We start from the raw sequence: 26315 nt of genomic DNA, 5'->3' as shown, positions 1-26315 counted from the left end.
CCCATATGAATGCTCATTAAATTTCGAGCAGGCTATTCGTAGCAAACGCGTCTTATTTTGAAAGCACTTCCGGGAAGTCATTTAGATTTGTTTTTTTTGGTACTGTAGCTTGAAGGTGATGCCTCCCCGTTTTGCTCTGCCTCTGAGGATGCAGCGGGGTGGATGGAGGAGAAGGAGGAGGTGAAAGACGGGAAGGCCAAGAGTAGAATGAACGGGTCGGGAAGGGGAATTGATGCGGATTAGCCCGTCAGGCAGCCTGCCTACCGACGGATGTGTTGGTCGTCTGAGTGAAGGATGACGGAGAGCAGAAGCCTTTCGGGTTGTTGACACACAGAGCGCGAAGCGATGAGGCTGTAATTTACCGTGTCAAATAAGCGATAGTGATAATTGCGTTACTTATTTGATTCCTAATGCTTTTCATATTTCTGAGTTATTTTGTCACGGTTTGTGTTCTTCTTTCGAGTGACCCCGCCGAGCTGTCCTCATAGGCCATCATGGTGTTAGCCGTCATTTGCACATCACCACAACCTGCTCCGTTCTCCAGTACCGCTGCAACCAAGATGTCAATCTGAACGGAAAGCATCGTAGAGTCGCAAACTAAACTTACCGAAATAACAGTAGCGTGTTTCTAACATGGAGGCGTCAGTGTTTCACGTCCGCTGCCTGGCCGGTGCGTTCATATGGACCACTCTGTGTCTGCTCGCTAGCGGTCAGCTCGCGCCGCACGCCTCGGGCCAGCCTCTCGCCATCCGCGTGCCACTGCGGCAGGGCGCTCGCGCTGAGCAGTCGCCGCCGGTGACACCTGCGCCCTCCGCCGCGAGGAGGCACGCCGCGCGCAGGAGGAGAGGAGCGGTGGCGCGCGGCATCAGCTTCGTGGACATGATCGATAACCTGCGTGGGAAGTCTGGCCAGGGCTACTACGTGGAAATGGCTGTGGGCTCTCCCCCGCAGAAGGTAAAGGTCTCTCTGTCTCTCTCTCTAATTGTATAAATCATTTACAGCACAACATTCTGTGCAGGTAGGTCAGCTTGAATCTATATGAGTCTGTAGAGGCCATAACAAGTGTCTGCCTCTCACTACATAATTCAATTTTCATCTTTGATAGATCACTCATGTCTCATCCATCTCAATTGAATGTACTTTTCTTGCAGCCACGTTAAATTTAAGAAGAACATAAATAGTTTCTACCCTATGCTGTTATCTCCACTACCACATACCATTGAGTGCTTAATTAGTTGGGCTTTAATTGCACAAGTCTGCAATTAATGATGGATTTGATAGCAACACCTTTGATGACCCCTGCAGTGACAGGGTGAGTTTGTTTTTGTATGTTTCTGAGTGTGAGAGGACTGAAGATAATGGAAGCATTAATTCTTCAGAGTAAGGAGTGCCAGCTGGGTGCAGCTGCAGGGTACAGGCTGGCACACAGAGGGCAATGAATATAGACGACGGGGTGGGGCGGGGGTGAGAGCGATGGGGACGTAGAGAGGAGGATAGTTGGTGAGGATAATGAGAGAAAACGTGGGACAGAGTATGTACAAGAAAATGCAAGTGTGAGATGAAGCATCATAATAAGCAAAAGGGACGAATGAGGGAGGAGGAGCAAAGGCAGTGATACTGATTTTGAAGAGTAGCCGCCCTCCTAAAATTAGGTAATAGAGGAGATGGAGAGAAAATTCAGATCTTCTGCAATGCACAGGTGACATTGATCATATCAGGTCATGAGCGAACTCGACACAGAGACGTCCTCCTTGCATCATACGAGTCAGGTTTATGTGTCCAATACAAGGGTAAATAATTACTAATAATGATGGCTGCTTTCCATTTAGTATGCTGGATCACTCATATGGTGTTTACATCTAATTATGACAGCCACGGTCAACATCATTAGTTACACTTGTGCTTTTTCATCTGTCTACAAATGTGAAGGCACAAATGTGATAACTCAGACAGCCTCATTAAACACTGCATGATGCTCAGGACATTTTGAATGGATGTGTAGTTGTGTCAAAATGTCTTTCAGGGCCCACAGATGTCTCGTGACCTTTAGTGACTTTGGCGTCAAAATAGACATTTTCTGACAGTGGGCACGTTAGGTTATTAAAGCAGTAAAGGCAACAACACCCCAAAATATAGGGCAGACATTATTGCTAGTAGTTACACGTGTGCTTAACAAGTCACAGTGCCCTCTGTGAATAAGATCTGTTGCCTTGCCGTGGGGGGTTCAACTCTCCACGGGTGGCTGCACACTGATCTTTGATCTCCCTGTGAAAGAGAGAGAGATAAATAGAGAGATAACTTTATTATAACAAGGCTTTTACGTATTACTTTGATGCTTTGCTACTTTGGAGCTCACAAAAACACACAGAATTGTCAGATGTTGTTGTGTTGTAAATTATTTGTCCTTTATATGAGCGCATATGTATATATATATATATAATATGAGTGTACGTTGAATTGAATGCTTGTTTCTAATAAGCTCATTCCTGTTGAGAATAGAAAAAAATCATAACAAATAATTGAACAAAATCTATACAAATTGTCCAGTTTTGATTAGAAGTCGTGTGAATTTCCCTGTTGGGGGACGAATAAAGGATTATCTTATTTTAAGTCAATCCAAGACATCTTTGGAGCTTTGTAAGGCCGCTTATCCAGACATTCACAATGTAAAATTCAGAGATGATTGTGGCTTAAAGTAACCCATAACAGCAACATGTAAGAGGCTGATGGCCAGATGTACTTAGGCTTTTGCAATGGTTTGGGATTTGACACATTCTGCTGTGTGTTCCGTGTGTGTTATGTTGCACACAGGCCTGGAAACACAGTATGTGTGTCAGCTCTGCAAGGTGTGCTCCTGTCCTTCATGCGTTTAAGGGACACAAATAACGGGCAGGGGACTCTCTTTCATGTATGTACATCTGACCCTGAATGTGTATGAAGGATCCAATTCAATTCAGAGCGGGATTTACTCGGTTCAGTCAGCGATATGAAATGATTTTAAATGCTTTGTACCTTATTTGAGATGCCTGGTAGGTACCAAGTCCTGGAAATTACCTGAACTTATTTACAGTAAGCTTCAGATGGGTTCCATTTTGTTCTGGCAACCACTAGATGATTTATCCTACATAGTTGAGGGGGGGAAGGGCAAAGCATGGCTGGAAGAGACAGGCACACTGCCAGGGAGGACAGGAAGACAGAGAGATGAGGTCTCAGTATGTCAGGATGCAGCCCTTAGTGTGTGTTTGTGTGTGTGTGTGTGTGTGTGTGTGTGTGTGAGAGAGATTGTGTCCAAGGCCAGGTGACACTGTGTATGTGATGAGAGAGATGAGAAGGAAGCAGCCAAGACAGATTCATCCTGAGCAGTCAGCAAATTGTGGTCCAACAGAGGAAGAAGACAGTGTGTACAGTTTTATTGCTGCTGGCAGTGGTGTGTGTCGATGTAGTGCTGTAATGTGGGCTTCTGTGGGTATCATGGGGATGATATTTGTGTTTGTGTGTGTGTTAGAAATAGGAGGGATGAGAGCCAGTATATATTCTGGGCTTTTAAAGTCCAGCCCTTGAGACAGTGGCTGTCCTCTGGATATTTAAAGAGCGAGTCCATTACTAAACAACCTGATGTTCAGCCTTCGTTTGTCTGTTTGTGCGTCTGTCTGCCTTTTCTTTACCGTCATCTGCCAGTGTGTGCGCCACTCACACATCCATTCACTGTTTTGACTGATGGAGCAGAATACGATACTCACAAAGAGATGCAGACACATGAGAAGGGGGTGAACAGTCTTGGGGATGGAGGGGGGAGAGGAAGAGAGAGGCAGTAGAAAGAGTGATTTCAGAGGAGTGGAGGGGACAGAAAGTTATTCAGGGCACTATGGAAAAGCTCAGTTCATTACAAGGAATGCCAATGGGATATGGAGAGTGGCTGGGAATCAAGGATACACATTACATGCATCTTTTACCTGCATCAGTCAGTCAGTATGGCCCAGTGGTGACAACAATGAGGCAAGGAAACTATTCGACTGCACCGATCTTAAGGCTGACGATTTGTTGACTGTGAAGTGCAAACTCACGGCTTTAAAGAGAAAATTCTGCCTTAAAACCCGCCCTTAAGGCTTTTTAAAGCTTCAGCCCAAAAGATATTGGTATCCGTGTTAAATGTCAAAACCACGCAAATAAATCGAACCCCGCGTTTTCACCCCTGCAGGGGCACCAAAGGATGTCTGTCTCCAAGGAAGCAAAAACAATATGCAGATTAAACTCGCCCTTCAGAGAGAATAGAACTTAAATCAATTTCATAATGTAACCCAAGTGCCAATATTATAAACCTATTGATCGCTTCAAAATGCATGTAGCTAATAATATGTAAACCCTTTCTCTCTTTCTCTCTTTCGCTCTTTCTCTCTTTCTCTCTTTCTCTCTCTTCAGTTGAACATACTGGTGGATACAGGAAGCAGTAACTTTGCTGTCGGGGCAGCCGCTCATCCCTTCCTGCGCAGATACTACCACCGTTCACTGTGAGTGGGGTCAACGCTAGTGGTACTATTGAGTGCATTCTGAAAACAGATTTGTATGTAAAATATGACAAAATGCTTGTTTTTCTATTTTCGCTAACACTTGATTTCTCAGTGGCTCACAACCAATTTCCCCTCCTCTCTCTTGAACCCTTCTGCTTTCCTCCTTTCACTCTATCCATTCACAGCTCCGGTTCATACCGCGACCTTGGCAGGAGCGTGTATGTTCCCTACACGCAGGGTCGCTGGGAGGGCGAGCTGGGCACCGACCTGGTTTCCGTCCCGCACGGCCCCAACGCCACCCTGCGCGCCAACATCGCTGCCATCACCCAGTCAGATCGTTTCTTTATCAACGGGTCCAACTGGGAGGGAATCCTGGGTTTGGCATACGCTGATATAGCTCGGGTAAGATTGGCTGTGTTGAAAGAGGGACGGTGAGACTTGAAAGCATCTATGATTAGTCATTTAAATGTCATATACCTAACCAAAATCTTGGCAGCAGTAATTCCTCACACTGCATATCTGCATGTTACGTTCCTCTGACACCCTGAACATTGGCGAGGTGCACCCTAGCATGCATTCAAATTTTTCATTACTTCTCCATGGCAAGATCAGGGGAAACTAAATAGGTTTGCTGTCACCAATGTGCTGGTCATCCCTGAATTTGTTCTAAGAATACTTCTAATACGCCCTCACGAAGAAAGTGAACTTTTTTGCAGTTCCTAAGCTTTCTGCATCCCCAAGCTGGTATAACAATCTGATGAGCATGATGAAACTGGACCTTGGATGATGTAGGATGTTGTTTTCAGACAGTTTATTGAAAATTGAACCTAATATTTCCCAATATATCGACTTATCAACAGTTCAGCCCTGCTGCTTGTATATGAGTCTGTCTCCCTCTTCTTCCTTCTGCAGCCTGATGAGACATTGGAGCCTTTCTTCGATTCTCTGGTTCGTCAGACTCCTGTTCCCAACCTCTTCTCCCTACAGTTGTGTGGCGCTGGCTTTACCCAAAACTACTCCCTGGGCAGCGCTACTGTTGGCGGCAGCATGGTGAGACCCCCCTCACCCCCCCATAACCACCACTGCCACTAACAGACACAACCAACCGATGTCACATTTGGAGCCTGTGGTTGATCATCTATTTTCTTGCGCACTCAGATTATTGGAGGAGTGGATCCGTCGCTGTATGTTGGAGAGCTTTGGTACACCCCCATCCGCAGGGAGTGGTACTACGAGGTTATTATTGTGCGAATTGAGGTGAATGGACAAGACCTCAATATGGACTGTAAAGAGGTGAGATTTGATGGATGGGTGGATAGATAGATGCAGAAATCAAAGAAAGAAAGCTTTGTGATTCGTGACTCGTTTCTCTGTCTTCTTCAGTACAACTATGATAAGAGCATCGTGGATAGTGGCACCACTAACCTTCGCTTGCCCAGGAAAGTATTCCAGGCTGCCGTCAAGGCGATTGAAGCAGCCTCCTCTGTAAGTCCTTACTTACCACTGCATACTGTAGATACTTTGTGTGACTGTAACATGCTTGTGTCTATGTGTTATGAGCTGTTCAGGGAGTTGTTAGAATAATACTCCTATGAGTGCCTCCCTCTCTCATGACCAGTGGATCCTGGGAAAAGTTTTAAGCTCAGATCAAGACCCTGATTTGGAATGAACACATACAGGAAAGGTGTTTTTCAAAAATCCCCCCACTTTCTTTTTTCAGACAGAGCAGTTTCCCTCTGGGTTCTGGCTGGGGGAGCAGCTGGTATGTTGGCAGGCCGGCACCACACCGTGGCACATCTTCCCAGTCATTTCCCTCTATCTGATGAGTGAGAACCGCAACCAGTCCTTCAGAATCTCCATCCTACCCCAGGTAATTACTTCTCTTTCTCTTTCTAGTATCTGAATCTAGTGTTAGGGCCTCGTGGTGGTGGCATAAGCCGAGGTTCATTGGCAGAGTTGTTGGACGCCGCTTTAAAGACGAGCATCAAGGACGCGTACTTGATGTCCATCTTGTCAGTGGTTGAGCAGACTATTCAAGAGATTTCCAAATATTTTGACTTTTTTAATTTTGCTAATTAAAAAAATTATCTATTTGCTATTGAAGAAATTGTGGGACAAAGTTATCCAAAGTTTGCCAAAGACCTTTGAGACTTTGAGCTCTGAAGTCACTTCATTTACTGCCTACATTCATGAATAAATGCAGAATCGTCATTGACCTATGCGCTCAATTTTAAAGTATTATCCTTGTGCAGCATTTTTTAAAATCCTGAATAGATTGACGTCTGTAAAAGTACTGTGAGGAATATAATTACCACATTTTCAAAGGGAATAATTTTTAATTTAATATACAGTATTTTCTAAAGCTTTTCAGAAAGCTCAGATAAATCATTAAATGCTTTCATTCAAGAAACTCTAAAAGACCTTGGCAGTGCTGGAATGAATGAGATTTTACAATGAGATAGTAGAACTGAGGAGCCGTTGAGTTCGCCAGTGGGAGGCTAGTGACCTTAACAACAATGACAAAATGAAAAATAAGAGAAAACATGTTCTTCTTTTTTATCTTTTCTCTCTTCTGCACTGATTTGTGATGCATTTTTTGCAGTACATGGTGACACGCTTCTGAAACGCAAAACCCAGACAGACACAGATTTGTTAAAATGACAAATGGACCAGTACACACATAACAATAACTCACAAATTCCACTCTAGTCTTTTATGTAATAATTTTTTTCTAGCTATTGAAAAAGTCTTTTTTTTTATCTCTGTTGCCATGCAGCAATACCTGCGGCCAGTAGAGGATGTGGCCTCAGCCCAGGAGGACTGCTACAAGTTTGCAGTGTCCCAGTCTAGCACTGGTACAGTAATGGGAGCTGTCATCATGGAAGGCTTCTATGTGGTCTTTGATCGTGAGAAGAAACGTATCGGCTTTGCTGTTAGCACCTGTCACGGTAAGGAATAGGAACACGTAGGAGGGAGAAGCAACCTAGAGAGATGTGGAGATTAAAAAGAAGACAATGAGGACACTACAATACTTCATGAAAGTATTTCAGTATTTATTGATCAAACGCATTCCCATTCTCCCCTTTCCAGTGCATGATGAGTTTCGCACAGCGTCAGTGGAGGGGCCATTCCACGGTGTAGACCTGGAGGACTGCGGCTACAACATCCCCCAGACAGACGAGTCTACACTTATGACCATAGCCTACATCATGGCAGGAATCTGCGCCCTCTTCATGCTGCCGCTGTGTCTCATGGTGTGCCAGTGGCGTTTCGCCCGCTGCCTTCACCCACACGGGGACTTTGCAGATGACATATCTCTCCTGAAGTGAAGGGGGTGATGGTGTCTGGAAACACAAGGTGTCGTTGAGCCCTAAAAAGTAAAGGTTGATTAAATTAAAGGGCGTTACTGCATATACAATTTCACAAACTTGGTGCTTTTGAAAGAGAGCTCTGAAAACTCCTACAGGAATATAATACATAAAACATAGAAAATGCAGTCGGCCCAACTGCTCTTAGATGGAATAGCATGATAACTACAGCAATTACTGACATGAGGGGGGAAAAGAGAAAGTCTGTTTCAGCTGCAAGTTGAAGCTACATACAGTATGCAGATCAGCCTGGATTGGGAAACAGAAGTGGGGAGAAGTGACACAGGCAATTGAAACGGCACTATGTTATATAAATAGTGTTTTAATTGATCACGCAGATTGATGGATTTAAGGCATGAAAATAGTCTGTTTTTGTAGAGCGGGCTATAAAGTCATTTGGGTTTAGGGGATGAAGAGTGTGCAAAAACAGCATTTAAAAAACATGGAATAATGAGGAAATACTTGACCCGGATGGGATGTCAGTATTAGACAGGAATCCATGTGGGACCAGACATGGTTAGCTAGGTTGTGTCACGGTGTAAGATGTGTATGCATATATGCACATTTGGCTTAATGTGTGTGCTTATAAATCTATGAAGTTGTATGAGTAAATGAAAGGATTTTGATATGTGTGAGTGAGCATGCCTGTGTGTGTGTGTGCCCTGCTGTACTGTAAGTGAAGAGTATACACAGAAGGATTTAATGAAAACGATCAGTATGAATTACATCTATTGAATTACACTATTTTTCATCAACCAGCAAAAAATTCTGCAATGCAAATCAAGTAAGCATAATGAGGCTAATTTGTCCAAATATCAAGATTGTAAGAGCAGTTATGATAAGTCTTTGCTCAATGTTAAACTGAGACAACTGAATACAGCCACTATTAGATGTCACTATTTCCTTTTTACTGATAGCTTAAATGTATCTATTGTACATGAAATTTGTGCATTTTGGATCTGTATGCATAACTTTGTGTCACGCATTGCTTATCCTCCCCAACTACCACTGCACCGCCTGATGATTTGCACATGTAACAACACATTACATGTAAAGACTTTGTAGGGCTTCTTTCAGACACAAAAACTAAACTAATCAACCACATCTTTGAATGGGGACCATATGCTTGGATGAGCAAGACCAGCCCAAAGTATGCTGTACAGTAAAGAACACACATGTCTACAAAGGACTGTTTGCACTGTCTCTTGGCAAGCTGTAAATAAATAAAACTCAACTGTATATTTATCAATAAAGTACCTATTGTAAGTGTTACATCTAGTGGGACATTGATTTAGTCACGGTTTAGCTGTTCATTTCCTTGATCATTTTAATTTGATGTATTGTTAATTCTTATATCTATTTGAAAACGACCTTAAGGAATGTGACAGTCTTTATTAGGACAAAGAGCTCATACATACATAAAGGATACAATAAAAAAAACATACAATACAAAATGAGAAGGAGGGAAAGGTTTGGAGAATGCGCTCCAATGTGTTCTCAAAATAGTGTGTCAACTGTGACATCATTCATTATTCTCGAAGTAGTGACTCACAATGGTTATTTTTTTAATTCAAATAAACAATAGAATAAAATAATATAATGGGATTGCCAGACCCTAGAAAAATGTGTCTAGCAAGTTTGCAGGAGATTGGAGGAATGGCGCGTGTTGAATTGACAGACAGACAGACAGACAGACAACACACACACTCCAATTTGCTCTCCAATTACTGTAGTAGTATTCAATAATGTCAAACAATTAACTTTGGTTTGTCAAATTTATTTTAATTATAAAAAATCTACATTTATATACTCATCTACTAATCTAAACTAAATCTTCTGTTAAATAACTGTCGTTTATTAAGTGAAAACCAAAAAAACGATTTGCATGTACTACCGGGTAGGCTAAATAAACACCTATGCCTTACGCTACAGCTCCAAACCAATCAGGTGACACATACGACTTTTAGCACTACCAATACATAGGCCGCCAGCCGCGTTTTCCCCACCCGTGATCCGACACGAAGGCGGGCAGTCTATACGTCTGTAGCCAATAGGAAAGAACCAAACCGATCAATATCAATAAAACCAGATTTTACTATTTAGCGTGAGATTGATTATTATGGTTAGGAATAAAACTAGGGTTATGAAGCCTGAATTTAAGACCATATCACCATATTCTAACAAAACTGATCAAACAGCATGACATGTTGGTGTCACGTGATAGCGGTTGACCCATTACTTCTATGTTGTCGGAACTCGGGTAGGGGAAAAAACAACGCTCTTTGCGTAAAGCCTCGTTATTGTGTCACGGAAATGAAATGACAACTTACGCTTCAGCAAGCAATTCAAAAGAAGCAAGTAAGGAGAACGAATTCAGTTAAAAGGTAGGGCACCTGTGTAAAATCACAAGTTTACGGCTCATTCGTATACGTTTATTCCACAGTAAGAGAGCGATTGCAATCTTCGGTCGCTTGTGTCTCTGTGTAGCTAGCTGTGACAACAAAGCTACGGGTGACACTCGAGTCCCACGTACGAACACGTTGTTGTACGCGTAGTTCTATTGTTATTGGTTCTTGTTGACCTGTTTATTTTCACCGTTGTGTTAGAGTGCAGGGGTCTAGTGTTATTAATTAATTCACTGTTTTGGGTTCGCCTCTGACAGACGTTAGATAGCTGTTCAACCGGTTAGCTACGTAAATGGGGCTAACTAAAAACAAGTTGTCAGCACATTTTAAAAGAGCTAGCTTTGCTAACGACATTAAAAGGGATTTGTAACAATTACTGTCAATACGAGTGTAATTGTCAATGACTGCTCAATTTAAAATGCGTTTCAAGTGTTCAAGTTACCCAAACATATTCACGCAATTCAGCAGTTAGACATTCTTATGTGTCTCTGGCTGTCATAGGTTGGTCAGTACTCTATGTAGGGTTCAATGTCTTGCTCCAGGACAGTTCAGCTGTGGGACTCTGAACCTAGGACATTGTTTAATAGTTAGTTATTTCAATTGCCTGCTGGGACATCATTAAAGGATTTAAGTTTATTACCCAAGTACAAAGAAGTCTACACATACAGCATTAAACACATAAAGATACCCCAAAAAAAGTGTATTAAAGACAAAATCTAAATAAAATACAATCTGTTACCTTGACCTGGTATGCAAAGTAATATTACTGATGCAACAGGTTACCGAGGTAACCTTACAGTCAGTCCTGATAGGTTAGTATACTACACTGTGTGTTTTTGGAGACTTGTTTATTATTTTAAAAACTCATTTGTAATGTTTTTTACGCAGCTGATTATCTAAGAGGGCCACGATTTCTACAATGCACTGCAGTTGTGACATCAAGGTCGTGATCAAACCTGCCCTGTAATATGAGTCATACTAAGGTGTGTGTTGTATATAGAGTGACGCTGGCAGTGCAAGCATAGATAAACAGTCTCATGGAGAGTATCCTTCTCTTCCTATGGGTATGACGAATTGCACCTTGAAGGTTACTTTGCTTTTCATAGACTGTTCCTATTGCTTATATGCTTATGGTTCTTGTATCCGTATCTGAATAGCAGCCTCGTCACCATGTACGAAGTGAAGCAGAATGGGAATTTGTGTCCTTTCATTTAATTTCAATGCTAATCGCACTGCCTTCATCAGTGAACATGCCAACACATGAACCTGAGTTGTTAAGTAACCACTGAGTGTTATTGAAACGTTATTCAACCACATCTCTGTGAACTGGCAGAGTTAACATGACGCCGCCACATTGAATCATCGGCCTCTGAATGTCACACAGAGTTGAGGAGCAGGCAGTCTCTCAGATTGTTCTCACTACTAACAAGGCCTTCTTTGCTTCTCCCCTCCAGGTTGCAGTTCAGATGAAGAATATCTGCCTGGTTGACCGTCTGCGTCAGCTCCCGTTGCCATGGCAACAGCATATATCCGCCCATTCGTCCTTCTCCTTTTTCTTTCGTCCATCTCCTTCTTTCTTCTGACCCTCCTGCCTTTTGTAGCGCCCTCGTTTCCCTTTTCTTCCTCTCCTCCGTTACCTTTGCAGTCACACTCCTGTGGTCCTGGGCTGTCCTGGGCTGTCCGGCTACATGCTGGCCCTCAGCAGGAGGAGGAAAATGGGGAGCACAGCTCTGTTGACTTGGATGTGGTCGCCGACAGGGTAAAGTATTTTGTTTTGAAAAATGTTATTGGTTTGTTAAGGTTTCGCTGTCGCCGTCAAATGCGGGGACGGACTGTGGATGTCCCTCACTTGAAATGTCCCTCCCTTCTCTCTACATTGACTCGTAACTGATTGTTGCTCAAACTGGATGATATGATACATTAAATACAGTTTGACCAGAGCCAGTGTCTTTAGTTTTTTACACTAGCACAATTATTGGATGTAGTGCCGAAATTGTGTGTTGTTCTGTTTTTAGTATGACTTGTAGCCTATTTTCAGTGACTGCGACAATCTCATTTTCCCTAAAGGGGTTATTGAAGTACGTCTCTTTTAAAGTTGCCTAGATCAGGAAAAAACGAAGTTGTCCAGGTTTAGAAATGCTGTCCTAGTTTAATTTGTACTTATCAGCTATATTCTCTCTGTCCCAGGTAGCAGAGCAAGCAGGACTGCAGAGCCAGGGCCAGATCGGACAGCTTGAAGGCCACTACATGCTTTGTTCTGCTGAGCCCGTTGCTGGGTCTGACAAAGTTCACCCTGTGGAAGTTCTGGCAGCCCACCCGCATGTCCTGTGGTATTCCCAGGAAAGAGTGCTCAGCCGCTCAAAGAGATCGCTGGCTTTCAATGACCCCCGCTACCCTAAACAGTGGCACCTGGTGAGGATCTTGTGACCATCTTGTTGGTTAAGTAGTTGTCTTGTAGTAGGTCTCGCTTTAGATACGTTTGTGGAAGGGTGTGTGAAAGCCTAATCATTTAATATACTGTATGTTGTGGCTCGAATCAGATAATCGGGTCGGCCATTGCCTAAGCTGGTCACACCTGCAATCAATTGAATCATCCATGAAGCATTCAGAGTGGTTTGATTTTGATTTGTCCAGGTTAGATTAAGGACTTTGAAGATAACTTTTCTTGACAAGCCACTCAAATGTTATTGTCTCACAAATGTGTCAGCTAGTACTCCATATTACTTCATTCAATTCTATGCCTGACTAAAGCGATTTTGTGACTCATATGATGAGTAATCTAACTCCAATTAATGCTGATTTCACATAAAAACATGTTTTTATTCCCTAAATACGAGTATAATCAAAGTTTTAACATGTATGCAAAAATACTGACTGGTGTTGCAAAATAGAGTAATGGCAAAACAACATGCCATTTACCTTATCTCATTCTTTCTTTGTTAATTGCAGCACAACGACCACAATAAGGGTATGGACATCAACGTGACAGCAGTGTGGGAGCGCAACATCACTGGCCAAGGAGTGACTGTGGTGGTTGTCGATGATGGAGTGGAACACACCCACCTGGACATTCAGCCTAACTATGTAAGTGTGGGACAGAGATTTCATTGTTTTGTAATGCTTATGACTGGATCAGAGGCATCTTGTTAACTGTTGCTCTCATTGCCTTGGCTGAACCTTTCAGAAAGAGATGGAGGCTGGATGTTTCCCAACAACATTGTGTTAATCCTATTACACATTTTGCCAATCTGCTAATGGATGTTTGTGTAAAAGCCAAGTGTAATACCTGTGAGGCTGACGCAAGGCAGACTGCTTGGCTTTGCTTTAATTAGATATAAGTACTTTTGCATGTTTTTTGTTGTTTGGGTTTCTGTCTAGTCATGGCAATACAGGGATCACAGCAACAGCCAGAAATAAGTAGATGAACTATTCAGAAAAGGGATTTGAAAGTGCCTGCACTCTTGTATGATTGTCATCCTGTAAGAACTGAACCTACATAGTCGTTGAACTAACAACACTGATGTCATCCAAAACGCTACAATTATATTATTGTGTCATTTCAACATAACCTTTGCTGCTTATGGCCCTGATTGTCATCCCATTGTCTTAATTAACATGAACATGATTACACAGCCTGGCTCTCCTTATGGTTTTAGTTCTTTAGTTCTCTGTTCTCTCTGCCTCTGCTTCTCTCCCCCCCTGTATGTAAAAATAGATCTGTATATGGCAATTTGTTACACACATGGACCCAGCTGAAAGAACTATCGCTCTGGTATCACTCTGGCATACACACCCCGACTGTATTAGTCATTAGCTGGAGTCACAGTCTCCTCGTCTCCTTATACATTTAGTCCACATGCATATCACATTTCCTAGGTCCCAATCAATATCTGTTTAATTTCTCGTTTCTTCCTTTCTCTCTGTATAAAAAACAATCTCAAATATGTCCCATAGCGGTATGCTCGATGTCATGTCAAAGAAAAGGGATTTGATTATCAGCGATTACAAGTCCAATCCTGTCACATTCTTAGGTGTAGCCTTGTACCTCATCAGTCAAAACAGACTTGTAACCTTTTTCTCTCAAGCTTTCCCTTAACTGTAAATGATGCAGACATCCACTGATAATGCTTTTGTGTCTCTATTCAGAGTCCAGAAGGCAGCTATGACCTGAACTCCAATGACCCAGACCCCATGCCGCATCCAGACGCACACAGTGACAATCACCACGGGACACGGTGTGCTGGAGAGATTTCAGCTGTTCCCAATAACAGTATCTGCGCTGTGGGAGTGGCCTATGGCAGCAAGGTGGCAGGTACAGGGGGAGAGAATTACATTTGGCCTTGTTGTTCAAAACTCTGATGTCCCAAATGTTTTCACGGCTCTTCCAGACTTTGTAAGTTTGTGATGAAGGATTTTTATTTTATTTTGTGTTAAGGTATCAGAGTCCTCGATGGCCCACTGACAGACAGCCTGGAGGCCATCGCTTTCAACAAACACTACCAGGTCAATGACATTTACAGCTGCAGGTGATGACAATTCTCTAGCCCCACTCCTGTTCTTCAAAATAGATGTAAAAGTACATTTATGAGAGAACAACAGAACCTCACACTTTGTTTATCAATGTCTTCAAGTTGTCTTCAAATTGGACTGATGTTGTTATTGTTACACTGCTTTACACCAATACAGAAACCATGGTCAAAGTGCATTTACTGTACTTAATTTTCATATTAAATGGCCATGAAGTAAAATGTTGACAGTGCATGAATTTCATAATTAAGACTCATAATCAAGTCTTGATTGCTTTTGGTCTCTCTTTCCTAGTTGGGGTCCAGATGATGATGGTCACACCGTGGATGGACCCCATCCCCTGGGCAAGGTGAGCGACAAACCTCTTGTGTGCACGACTCTTTTTTATCCAGCAGGGGGCAGTACACTATCAACTGAGCAGTTACAAACGAGAAGACAGAATTGTGTACACAGTACCCATGGCCAGATGTACTTAGCAGATTTGACGTGTTATAAGTGGGGTTGATTATTTCTTTCTTTGAATTTACTATATTCTGGCAATGAGCCAGGGGTCGATATTGCATGAAATGTCTCTGTCTCCGGAGAGCAGGCGCACATTAGCGAAGGTGTGTTAACATTCTGCATATTTGTCAGACACTGTCCCCCAATGCTAAATGCACGGTTAGGGTGGACGGACAGATACATTTCCCCACATCCAGGAGTATATTCAATGCTCTAAATGGCAGTGACATTTCTGAGCCAGAGGTTGTACTCACATACCACTTGCTCCCATGCCCTTCCATCAGCAAACATATTTAGAGGCATATTCCATGAATGTGCAAGTAGTCTGTGATGTGATGTACAGAATCACAAATGTTGTTGGCTCTGTCCATCTTCAGGTACAGCAACATCTACCAAATCATTCAAAGAATTCATTTCATTATCACTGAATTTGGATTTTGGTTTATTTCCCGGCTTGTCGAGGGCTCCATGTAGGTCACCCATTTAAACTTTCATTCCTACCTAATGCGCTCAGCAGGTGGGCACATTCACTGATTGCCTAATTAGCTGCAACCCTTAAGTAATTAGATCTTTATTTCATGCTAATTTTGAAAGCACAAGGACACTCTCATCCGGCCGCAATCTGCGCTGCCTGATTCATGTATGTACATCTGGCCCTCAGTTTAGACTTTTTTCTCCCCCGCTGTGGTGGTTTGATTGCATGAAAAGCATGCTCCTTCTCTTTGCTTTTGAGTAGTTGAATGTAGTGAAGCAAAACGTTTGTTTCTTGCCTCCACAGGCAGCACTGCAGCACGGTGTGATTGCAGGAAGAAGAGGCTTTGGCAGTATCTTTATAGTTGCCAGCGGCAATGGAGGTCAATTCAATGACAACTGCAACTATGACGGCTACGCCAACTCAATCTACACCATTACAATTGGTAAGAAGAAGCAGCTCTCAGATGATTGGTTTTTTTTTGCAATTTGTTTTTATTGAAGCAAATGTTGAAGCAAACGTGCGACATCGCGCATACAGTTGTAGGATATTTTGGAGATAATTTTTTATATAGATAGAGGAGATAGAGAGAAGGAAGGAACGTTGTATTATTGTTACTATTGTTGTTAAACTTTATACATAGACCCTGAGGTAGAGTACAAGTAGATTGGAATTGCAATGATGTCATAGGGTACATACAGTTCTTACAGGATGATGTCAAACAGCAATGTAGGCAGGTACAAATCGCATCATAGGTTGTGATAGAGAGAGAGGAGAGAAACAGAAAAAAAAAGAGGACATCCACCCAGAAACCCCACCCAACGCCACAGTCACACAACCCCGTCCTGGCCTGCCTGGGATGTAAAATAAAATGAGAAAATAAAATAAAAAGGAACTGTTTTCTGTTTTGGTAATCAGTCACTGGTCTGGCATAGCCTGTAGATCTGTGAAGTAAGAGAGAAAAGGTTGCCATCTCTGATAGAGCTTATCAGTGTGGCCCCTCAGTGTACTTGATTTTCTCCAGTCTAAGTACATTGTATCCTTAAGCAATTGCGAAATAGTAGGAGGGGTGAGGGATTTCCAATGCAGGAGCAGCTCTCAGATATGTGAGATCTGTTGTCCACCTGTATTTTAGATGTGGATATGAGTGCAATGGGCCATAATTATTTTGTGTGTGTGTGTGTTTGCAGGTGCAGTAGATGAGCACGGCAGAATGCCCTTCTACGCTGAGGAGTGTGCCTCCATGCTTGCTGTCACTTTCAGCAGTGGGGGGAACATGCTGAGGAGCATTGTAGGTCTACTCTCTCTCACACACATGCACAGACACAAACACACAAGTAATTTGACAAGAAGACGAAGCACTGGAGTGATGAGGACAGGAAAAACAACAAAACCAACAGGGTGATAATTGCAGCCTTTCCCAAGCCTAAAATAGACTGGTTCTCAAAGCTGTTCCTTGTGTTAATCACAATTTGAAAGGCACTAGTCTTAAACAAATGAGCACAACTGATTCAGTTGATTTGATATGAGTAGAGGTTGAAAATATGCCGATGTCTTTTTCGTTCCACTATTCACCGTCCACAGAGCTGACATCACTGTAATCTGTCTTTGTTGTCTCTGCAACAATATACAATACAATATGAAGAAATAATGTCAACGCTGAAAAGTGTAAAAACAATTCTGAAAAAATGGATTTGTATGGTAACAAATGTTTTAAAGCTTGGAAACAACAACTACACATTAAGAGCACAATGTCTTAATCCGAAATGATGACCAGTGATGACAGGAGTAACAGAGTAGTGAAGCCTGACCTGTATTTGTGGCCTTTATTTGCCGATGTTTGTGGACGTCACCATGGTAACATAGCTTGGACTAGGCAGCCATCTAGCGAGGTGCTTAGCCCCGATTGGTTCCCTCTAGAGTACACTGATCCATCACCAACAACCACAACATGCACAACAGGCAGACAGGTTTGTTCAGGATTAATACTTCCAAGATTCTGGGTAAGAAAGAACAGTGGCTGACCATGCTGTTGGTGTTTGAGCCATTTCTTTGAAGAGATTCAGTGCGAAGCATAGACCTGTCTATGTACTATGTCTAGTACTTGTCTCCTGATGCTTGTATACTGTCACCACATAGACAGCTGAACATGACCAGCCTGCTGAAAATCCCAGTGCATACATGAAAATGTGCAGTAGCTTGAGAAAGTCCACATGGCCGTGACAGCTGTTGGAAAAGACCCTAATGCTGTCTGCCAGCAGAGGCCTGGGAATTCCTCAGCAAACACACAGATTGCCAGTAATGTGTGTGCTGTTTGTGGAAATATTACCATATTTCAAATGACTGTCGAAGAATATTTATAAATGGCCCCTCATAAAGTTAATTTCCTCTATAAATGATTCCTCTTCTACCTTCATGTTTTCTATCCACTATATATCATCATTTTAAGCTCCTCATTTCTGTTATCTCTGTATTTACATTTGTACTTTTCTACTCTGCGCTTAATTGGTTTAACTGTTTAACTCGCTCCCCCTTATATCCTTTCATCTTCAAAGCTGATACTCCTCTGGGCTTATCCGCTGTCAATCACAGCGTGTGTATTCCATTAACTATATACAAACTGTGTCAAACTCAAGCTCCCCACAGCAAATGTGGGGAGCGACACTGGCGCCTGGGTGAAGTGGTCTTTACTGCTAATCCATGTATGCAATGACTTGTATGATCGTGCTTAACATACACTGTCACGTTATGTGTTTGTGATTTTTTGCCAGTATATGCAAGCATATACTTGAAGTGCCTTTCAGTAAGAGCTTGTGTTACCACCCATACACTGTTTATATACTGCCCAAACTCAAGCCTTTGTTTTCATTCTCAACCACTTGTCTATGTCTGTAGGTGACATCAGACTGGTCCATGCTGCAGGGGACTGGCTGTACCGAGGGCCACACTGGCACGTCTGCTGCAGCTCCCTTAGCGGCAGGAATGGTGGCCCTCATGCTGCAGGTAATGGATTGAATTAGATCTTACTTAACAAATAGGTTCCATACACCTAAATAGAATAAAATAAATAATCCGTATATGGTAATGTGCTTCACACCAAACTAGCAGATGTGGGATAAGGTGACCTCACTAGCTTTACTTTGACACTGAACACAACTATTTATTTCCAACAAGGCTGTTATAAACAACCCGACTGTACACTTGGAAGCATGTGAATGGGCTGGGCTGGGTCGGTTGTTGGGGCCCCGAAGCCCTATGTGACATCTTATGCAATATTGGGCTATGCAAATAAATTTGATCTGATTTTGAATTGATTTGATTTGCAGGTCCGACCCTGCCTCACGTGGAGGGACATCCAGCATATTATTACCTACACTGCCACCAAGGTAGGCCTTCAATGGTTCTTTGTCAATTGGTATATAGGGCCCTATCAAATCTGTTTCATTGTGTCTGTTTTATTTGTTTCCAATGTCTGGTTGAATTTTTATAAGGTTTTGTGTTTTCACGATTATTTTCTTGAACAGAAAATTGAATGTTTTTAAAAAATTGAATGTTTTTAATCTTTGTATACAAAATACTGTGCTTCACAACAAAGCTGTAAAAAATGAATGAATGAATTCGCTTGATTACAACAGAGAACAGTGTGATTTGGGTCGTTTCATCGAGTACATAGCAGAGTTTCCTCCCACGGATCTTTTGTTGGACCGCTTCCATGTGTTATTCACACACCAGAGGAAGAGTTTGACGAAGGCTCCTTTCCTTCTCTGTCGGTGTTTCTCCCTGTTTACAGGCCTGGAGGAGCGTCTTCAATTTTTTTACCCGCATGTCAGACCCACACAGCTACCAAGTCCTCTACAAACTCAAGACTTGCACCTGATGATGTTTGTCGGTTGTATAGTACTTTGAACGTGTAAACTTGTAGCCTGCCTTGTTATGAGGGGTGTTTATGATATTATGAGGTCATCACAGGTATTCCTTGAGTCCATTCAGCAGTGTAGTGACAGAACTTGCAGAAATTGCTGTCTCACTGCTCTGTTCCCTTTGCAGTTACATAATGCTGAGTTTCTGCATTTTTTTGTGCAGACACAGTTAACTCTGATGACTGCACTTATCCTCTCAACTCCTGTCTCTCCACACACACACACAAACACACACACACACACACACACACACACACACAAAACTCTCTAAATCCAAAACAGGGTTTCTCTGCTGCTTTCACAGGGATTTAAGAATGTTTTCGTTGCATTTCATCCAGAATCCCAGATTCCGCAAAATCCTGAGTTTATTAGTGAATAAGATTTTAATGACTGGATTCTACAGTTCTGCCTGGGTTTTATGCTTAGTGAAATCAAAAGGACCATAGGTATGTGCTTATTTCACTTGGATTCCTATGTCAGCTCATCTTGAAACTTTACTCACGGTTACTCGTACATTCTCCTCCTCATCAGTTTATGTTCAATTGTCCATGTTCAATGGGGTTTGAAACTTAAGTTGTGATGCAAGTGTCTCCTTCCTCTAGTTCTACAACAGTTACTGGTGTTTTATGTTTCTCAAATGAGCTTGTTACATTCACTTGTTACACAGCTGTTTGGTCTTACCTTTTTTATGTTTATTTTTAACAGTATGACAACAGTGCAGACTGGAGATTGAATGGAGCCGGCTTCCACCACAGTCACCAGCACGGCTTTGGTCTGCTCAACGCATGGAGACTCGTCAATGCTGCCAAGGTACATACTAGGGCTGGGTAACATTATTTGGACTGTGGAATGATCTATTATGTGTTACTTCAATGGATAGTTTACTGTAGAAAATATTCTTTTAAACATTAAAATGTTGTGACCAGCTGTCTGTCTGTCTCTGTCTCTGTCTCCTCAGGTATGGGAGTCGGTGCCATTCCTTGTGTCCTATCAGAGTTCATTATTGATGGAGGAAGCACCCATCCAGACCTATCCTCAGGAGCTGATACGCACCTGGAATGGTAATCTGGCCTGCTTGTCTCCCATTCTCTCTCTGCTTTGGCTTTCTGCTTCACAGCTGATCGTCATGTTACGCACTGCTCAATGTAGCTGGTTCCCTCCCTCCTTCGCTCCCTGCTCCTCAGTCAGTCTGCCTCTCCTTATTAGGTAATGTTCTCCTGTTTACATCTCCTCACATAGGGGGAGTTCTTTTTCTGACTTTATGCCCAGTTTCTGTCTGCATTTCACAACTCATCTCTGTTGTTCTTGGTAGTGTTTAATCCCTTCAGCTCCCACCACTCTTTTTCTTTCATACGGTATTACACTGTCTGAGTATGACACTCGCATACATACACACACTTATGCAATCGTGCACACAGTGACTTCATTTCTGCCGAAACATTTCCTCCTCCTACTCTTTCCCTCCTCCCTCAATCCATATCTCTCCCTTTTTTATGGCCTCGTGGTAAAGAGCAGTGTGTGTGTAGTCTCTCATACAGCATGAGTATTCCGCTTACAAAGCAGTTAAGCAGAGTTGATTAGAGCAAACACTCACATATGGCGGATATGAATTTCCAACACATATTTAACATAATCCATTTATGTTATTACACATTTTGACATTTAAACCTGCAGTTAATCACTCTTGATGCAAGATTTTTCTCACTGACTTTGTTCAGGTCTCCCTGTTTATCTTTCTACTTTCTGTGTGCTTTGGCTGATGTCCTGCCCCCAGCATTTCTAAGTGCTGCCTTCCCATGTGAACACATTCACTGTAGATATGCATGTTATGCAGCCCCACAATGAGTGGCTTCGACCTGATAATAACTGGTCAGATGGCTGAGGTTAACCTGCAATAAGGGACGACAATGAGCAATGTTGGGTCTACCTTTACAAAGGAGGTTATGCACTCTGTACTCTGTCCTGTTGGTCTGTTTTTGTTTGTCTTTTTGATAGCAGGATATCTGGTTTCTATGAAATGAGGTGGGAAGGCCACAAGTCAAGTTAGCAGTGAGTCATTTTCAGTGCGGCTCCAGATCGATAATTCCCAAGTTACTGCAGCAGAGCATTTTTAGTCCTGATTCATAGAGTGTGCGAGGGCAAATCTGCTCTAGATTCTTTGGTCCAAGGCATATCTATTAGACAGATCTATAAGTGCAGGCTACACCCCTTTCCAACCAAACATAGCCACTCCTTCACATTCCTTACTGTCTCCACTCAATTTAGTACATTGCATGTTTACATTTGCCTTAAATGTTATCTTTGTATTGTTTTGGGCCATTGCAACCACATTTACATGGCATAAGCACACACGTTTTTGCCCCATAGTCCTTCTAATATTCCCAGATTGAGTTATAGATATTCTCCAAAAAATCATGGTGATCATCATTGCTGGTCATCCAAATAGATTTTCCCTCAGCCAAAATGTTTTTGTAATTAGAACAGAGAAATAGCAGCACAGTTGGCAGTGGAGATTGTTAAGGAAAGCATCCTGAAACAGGGCTTCCCTCATTAGAATATAACATCGACATGCACATGAGGTCCCAGAGAGTTAAGTCTCCTCCTGTGGGAAACACTGAGCATCATCTCAATAGAAGCATGTCACTTTGTTTGAACCAGATTACACAAATCCTTTTTACTTTACAAATCCTTTCCTTGATTTCCCCTGTCCATCATTTTCTCCCATTCTCCCATTCTCCTGCCCCTCCATTTTGTCTCCCCCTTTCTAATTTCATAGCCACTGGAGTCGCTCTCTCGTTGCCGCCTCCCTGTGTTCCTACCATTCCTCACCTCCCTGTTGCTTTGTATTTACAGTATGCTTTCACTATGTCTCCTTTTACACATTTCATCTGTGACTGCCCTCCCTCCCTCTTTCCTTTGCGTCCCTCCCTGGCCTGAGGATGTGTGCAGCCCTACATGGTCAGGAAGCGCCATGGCTCATTAGTAGCCAGAGCCAAGGAAATGCCAAGAAATGGCCAGGCACTCTTACTGGAATGGTTGGGGACAGTGAGGAGAGCTGATAATAAAATTCTGTGCGTGAATTCAGAGGAGAAATCCAGAGTCAGATGGCGAGACGGTTAAAATCATATCTGAATTATAACTCGTTATTATATGTATTTGTATGAATTTTGTTTTACATTTTAACACACACACACACACACACACACACACACACACACAGAGTAAGCAGTGCTCCTCTCTCTTCCCTCAGTCACTGCTGAGGACCTGAGCCATTCGGGAATGCAGAGCCTGGAACATGTGGCCATCACCGTGACAATATCCCACCCTTGTCGTGGCAATGTGGAGATCATGTTGGTCTGTCCCAGCGGTATGACATCACTCATAGGGGCGCGACGTGCCATCGACAGGTAGACACATGCACACAAGCGTTTGTATTGCTTTTATTGCAGTTGCAGATATTGTGGTGAAGAAAGAGCAGAACCACATTTATACACTATAATAATTTGAATGGATAGGAAAAATAGCTTTTAAAAATATAATAGCCATATGCCAATGTTTAAAATTAAGCACATCAGTTGGTGAATGGCCTATTAGTCTTTTTGCCTCTTCTGTTCACTTTATTTGAGTGATTTTTTTCCAATTTTTACACCCAAATATTCAAATAAGTTCCAATAAACCACCACCACCACCACACAGTTGACTCTGTGTATGTGTATGTGTGTGTAGGGACTCCGCAGGCTACCAGGATTGGACTTTTTCCACTGTGCGATGCTGGGGAGAGAGAGCTGAAGGCCAGTACCGCCTCCAGATATCTGACCACAGTAAGGCACTGCAGCACACACTGACAAGCATGAGATGGTAATGTCATTAGGGTAACTTCAGCTTCTGGTACTTGAGCCTGAACTCTTTCATTGGTGCACCTTAATGCGGTGGTCCTGGGAGGCAGCAGCACGGCATAATTTTCTCTCCCTGCCCACACACCCACACACTGGTCGGCATAGGCAGGTGTGTTGACTTGACCAATAATGGTGCCTGCCAGATCTTTATTGGCATAATACACTCAATTTAGCCAATCAGGTAAGGGCAGAGTAGGAGATTTTGACAATTGACAACAACTACTTGCTGTAATCTCTGATGTCTTGCATGTCAATGAAACAATATTGTTTTAAAGCTTAAACATAAGCTTGAGGCACTGGTGTCTCTTCACATAACATTGACACTGTATCATAGTCATATAAATCGTGTTCTACATTGTGGCTAAATGTGCTCACCTGCCCCCCATAGAAGAGCCGTTGTCCGCGCAGTGTGCTGCAGTGGGCGTGCTCAAGCAGTGGAAACTGACCCTGTATGGCTCCTCTATGACCTACGGCGAGGTGAAGGACAGACAGAGGTAAAGAGGCATATTGAGATATTAATGATGTTTCCTGTCATGAGGCTTCTACTTTTACTCCAATTGTTCATTTTACAAAAATGTCTTCTGTCTAATTTGTCTTTTAATTCAATACCATTCTCATGTTAGCTGTTAGTACTTCAGAGGCAGATTTGTAGTTATTTGTGTTTTATAGATTTACTGTTTTTTAGAATTTGACAGAAGTGACAATAAGTATGCATACATTTTCATGTAATTCAATCTTTTCAGTGCATGACGCAGTGTGTTTTGGAATTTGTTGTATTCAACTCTTATTACTGTATTTCAAGTACTAGTAGAAGTATTGTACTTTGTTAGTTTAAGGTCTTTACACGCGTGTGCCAACAGGATGTTTTGTGTGTTGATTGTCTGTGTGATGATCGATTGACAGGTTGGTGGAGGAGGCTATGAGTGGCCAGTATCTGGACAGCAGCTTCTCTTTGCCCTGCCCCCCTGGTCTGGACATTCCTCTAGAGCTGGTCGACCCTTTCACCTCCAAGAGCCTCAAGGTAAAAGCTAACTGTACACAACCAAATTCTAACCTCACAGTTTTCCACTCTCTCCTCTGACCTGTGTCTATCCTCTGCCCTCCTACCCACCAGTTTCTGTTGCTGCTGGGCTGTTTTGCTCTCTTCTGGTCTATCTACTACACACTGGAGGTCACCATGGCTCACCTGGACCTCAAGGGCCTTTTCTGCCCACGTCGTAGACAGGCAGGTCCCCGGGTCAAGAGGGGACGCATACATTTGGAGGATAGAGAATTTGGATTGGAGGAGGTGGAGTTGGAAGAAGGACAGGAAGAGGAGCGGGACTCGGGGATAGAGCTGCAAGCAGTGTTGGACTCAGAGGTCCAAGTGCCTCTTCTGAGTGGAGAGAGGACAGCGACATAGTAATGAGCCAGAAGATGAACCTAAGACCTCACTGTCTATGCTCATGGGTCTTCTCAGGCTTTGACCCCCTCCCCCTGTCTGACCCGACCTCTTTTAATCCTTCTGCTGCCCAACTCTGATACAAGTCAATTTGTGGTGGTGGGCGGTCATAGAGTGGACTGCACATGAACCGGACTGAAGAGAGGACTCTTTGTCCTTCTCTGCATTCCCCAAACACGTGGCCTTGCTTGCGCATCTAGATGGGCATGGGTGAGTGGGTGTATGTTGTCGTACTTCTGTCCTAACAAATGTCCTGGCTGTTAGTATGTTTACATGCACAGTATAACTTTGATTCTGTTCTGGCAAATTTCTTTCACAAATATCACAAATAATTGATTTTGGCTCATGCTGAGTAACGGGGCTGGACTATGTCACTACTCAGTGCTCTGTTGTCTTCAAATCAGTCCTAACAACAAATAATGTATAATTGGTAAATAAGGGAATTCTATTAATTCAAGTTATGTATATATCTAACTATAGTTTTGCCTTAATTGCAGTACAGAAACAAATAAAGAGTATAGTGTGCAGATAAACATGCTGAAGGATAAAAGATGAGGAAGGTTCTCCAAAGCAAGCGTTTTTTCCCTGTCCTAATTCGGTGTTAGGGCTTGGGTTTATCAGGATTAGGTTTATGTTTAGTGTTTGGCACACAGTTGTGAGGATACATAATTGTGTTTGTATGTGTGAAAGGGTGTATAAAGTCGTGTGTGTAGTATACTAATTACACAAGGGCAAATGAGGTTACAGATTTGTGTGTTGCACTTAGAATTACACGCCAATGAGGTCATTTACATAAGAGGAATATGAAACACTACCGTTGATGGGTACAAGATGGAAAATGACTGTTGTGTGTGTGCTGATATGCGAGGTCTACCATGACAAATGCTAGATAGGAGTTTTCAGGAGTGTATTTGTGTATGTTTTTTTAAAATCAATTTATTTTCAGGATATTTTATTTGATGCGTTTGACTTTCAGATCTGGGGTGGTTTATAAGTGACTACTGACATAATACTTGAAGTGGGCTTTTCCAGTGTGGGATTTGCAAATGTATTTTTTAGGAAGTGTAATATACAGTATAAACAATGTGTGCCTGCTGTACAGATATAATTGATAAAATTGTTTTTATGAATGTTTGAAATGATATTAAAGATGTCTATGTTTTGTATTTAAAGGAGTGTTTGGAGTTATTTTGCAAGCTGTGTTTTGCTGTGCAAGTCACACATGGGCTGACTGGTAATAAAGGACTGTTAACTGAAATCTTTTTTCACCTTTCACT

At 42.5% G+C, this 26315-nt stretch overlaps 2 protein-coding genes across 2 annotated transcripts; both read left to right on the top strand.

Annotated features, from left to right (window-relative positions):
- Positions 1 to 126: 126 nt before the first annotated feature.
- On the top strand, positions 127 to 9128 carry bace1 (beta-secretase 1). The gene is made up of 9 exons (XM_076141771.1): positions 127 to 954; positions 4420 to 4508; positions 4694 to 4910; positions 5421 to 5558; positions 5667 to 5801; positions 5892 to 5993; positions 6229 to 6378; positions 7285 to 7456; positions 7599 to 9128. Exons 1-9 carry the CDS (start codon positions 634 to 636, stop codon positions 7835 to 7837), a joined length of 1563 nt encoding a protein of 520 aa, XP_075997886.1. The 5' UTR covers positions 127 to 633; the 3' UTR covers positions 7838 to 9128.
- An 866-nt stretch (positions 9129 to 9994) lies between these two features.
- On the top strand, positions 9995 to 26296 carry pcsk7 (proprotein convertase subtilisin/kexin type 7). Its single transcript, XM_076144013.1, has 18 exons — positions 9995 to 10260; positions 11736 to 12040; positions 12469 to 12693; positions 13231 to 13365; positions 14428 to 14593; positions 14717 to 14807; positions 15103 to 15157; positions 16088 to 16226; positions 16972 to 17072; positions 18677 to 18784; positions 19108 to 19167; positions 20407 to 20511; positions 20660 to 20762; positions 22952 to 23108; positions 23428 to 23522; positions 23986 to 24091; positions 24501 to 24618; positions 24712 to 26296. Exons 2-18 carry the CDS (start codon positions 11795 to 11797, stop codon positions 24997 to 24999), a joined length of 2298 nt encoding a protein of 765 aa, XP_076000128.1. The 5' UTR covers positions 9995 to 10260; positions 11736 to 11794; the 3' UTR covers positions 25000 to 26296.
- The last annotated feature ends 19 nt before the right edge of the window (positions 26297 to 26315 follow it).

The sequence above is a fragment of the Genypterus blacodes genome, unplaced genomic scaffold (assembly GCF_046128005.1).
Source record: "Genypterus blacodes isolate CSIRO-AG114 ecotype Tasmania unplaced genomic scaffold, CSIRO-AGI_Gbla_v1 ptg000003l_1, whole genome shotgun sequence".
Classification (NCBI taxonomy): Eukaryota; Metazoa; Chordata; class Actinopteri; order Ophidiiformes; family Ophidiidae; genus Genypterus; species Genypterus blacodes.
Note: the sequence above shows the minus strand (reverse complement) of the source record. Positions and strands in the feature narration are given on the sequence as shown.

Coding starts and splice junctions, on each gene's coding strand:
- bace1 (XM_076141771.1), top strand. CDS start 634: ATGGAGGCGTCAGTGTTTCACGTCCGCTGCCTGGCCGGTGCGTTCATA. Junction 5,994..6,228: donor CGATTGAAGCAGCCTCCTCT/GTAAGTCCTTAC, acceptor TTCTTTTTTCAG/ACAGAGCAGTTTCCCTCTGG. Junction 6,379..7,284: donor GAATCTCCATCCTACCCCAG/GTAATTACTTCT, acceptor GTTGCCATGCAG/CAATACCTGCGGCCAGTAGA.
- pcsk7 (XM_076144013.1), top strand. CDS start 11,795: ATGGCAACAGCATATATCCGCCCATTCGTCCTTCTCCTTTTTCTTTCG. Junction 13,366..14,427: donor TGGACATTCAGCCTAACTAT/GTAAGTGTGGGA, acceptor GTCTCTATTCAG/AGTCCAGAAGGCAGCTATGA. Junction 17,073..18,676: donor GGAACATGCTGAGGAGCATT/GTAGGTCTACTC, acceptor CTATGTCTGTAG/GTGACATCAGACTGGTCCAT.